This window comes from Aptenodytes forsteri, unplaced genomic scaffold (assembly GCF_000699145.1).
Source record: "Aptenodytes forsteri isolate BGI_AS27 unplaced genomic scaffold, ASM69914v1 Scaffold188, whole genome shotgun sequence".
Classification (NCBI taxonomy): domain Eukaryota; kingdom Metazoa; phylum Chordata; class Aves; order Sphenisciformes; family Spheniscidae; genus Aptenodytes; species Aptenodytes forsteri.
The window spans coordinates 820804-821780 of NW_008794371.1; the positions used below are offsets into that span (position 1 = coordinate 820804).

The following is a 977-nucleotide window of genomic DNA, read 5'->3' on the forward strand; positions in this document are numbered from 1 at the left end:
GGCGGCGGCTGGCCCCCGGCCAGGTGGGACCCTGCCAGCGCGGATGCCCGAGGTGAGCAGCCGGGGAATGCCTTAACCCCTACCTGTGGTAGCCTCCCTGCCGTGGCCGCCGGTCCCTGCCCCGGCGGGTTACCTTATCTCTCATTTTCCGGCAGAAAGGGCCTTGATTTCCCTGCCCGTCGCTCCCGTTTTAGTGCCGGCTGCAGGCGCCGGAGCCGATGCACCAGCTGCTTTGGGGAGAGGGGAGGAGGGATGGGAAAAGAGTCGAGGTCGGAGCTGCCTCTGGATCCCCTGCGACAGGGGGGCGACCCTGGGGGATCTCAGGCCTGGGGGGAAGGACGAGGCGGTGGATCAGGACTCGGTGCTGGGGTGGGGGAGAGGAGCGGCTCTGCCGCCTGGGGCGGCTGCTGCGGGTGACGTCTCAGCTCGGCGCGGTTCAATCCTGGCTCTGATGCGTGTGTTCCCTTCCCAGGTGCTGCCCCGCCGCCCCGCTCCTGGCTAACCAGCACCAGTTCTTCAGTGGCAAGCTTTATGTCCTTCTCTAGTAGCTAAAGCTGCCAGTTGAAGAACTGTTGAATGTAGCCACTCTCTTCTCGTCACTGGGACCCTTGGATGTCAGCCGGACCTGTGCCCCGAGCGACCGGGACGAGCCAGTCTGCAGCGTCCTGTGGATTTGGGGGCTGAGGATGAGCCCGACCGGGATGAAGAAGTCTCCTCGCAGCCTCCAGACAGAGCCTTGGCTGGGGGGTTGCCAGGCAGCCCCGCCAGGGGGGCCGGCGGGGGGGACCCCCCCCCCCCCCCGCCGGTGGGGTGGCACTGAGCTGAGATTTGACTAGAGGAGACTGAAAGAGGCATTAAAATTTCTGTTCTCCTCAACAGTTCAGTTTTTAGGAAGTGTGTTGCCTGTGGGGTGCCCGGACCTGCCTGGTGGGAGGACGGTGAGGGCTGCGGACCCCGTGAGGTGCTGGGGGGGGTGC

General features: G+C 65.6%; 1 protein-coding gene across 1 annotated transcript in view; it reads right to left on the reverse strand.

Annotated features, from left to right (window-relative positions):
• WDR81 (WD repeat domain 81) overlaps positions 1-145 on the reverse strand; it is a 15940-nt gene extending 15795 nt beyond the window's left edge. Inside the window, exon 1 of the mRNA XM_009287548.1 lies at positions 84-145. Within this exon, the coding sequence (XP_009285823.1) occupies positions 84-145 (62 nt within the window). The remainder of the gene's footprint in view (positions 1-83) is intronic.
• Between the last annotated feature and the right edge of the window lie 832 nt (positions 146-977).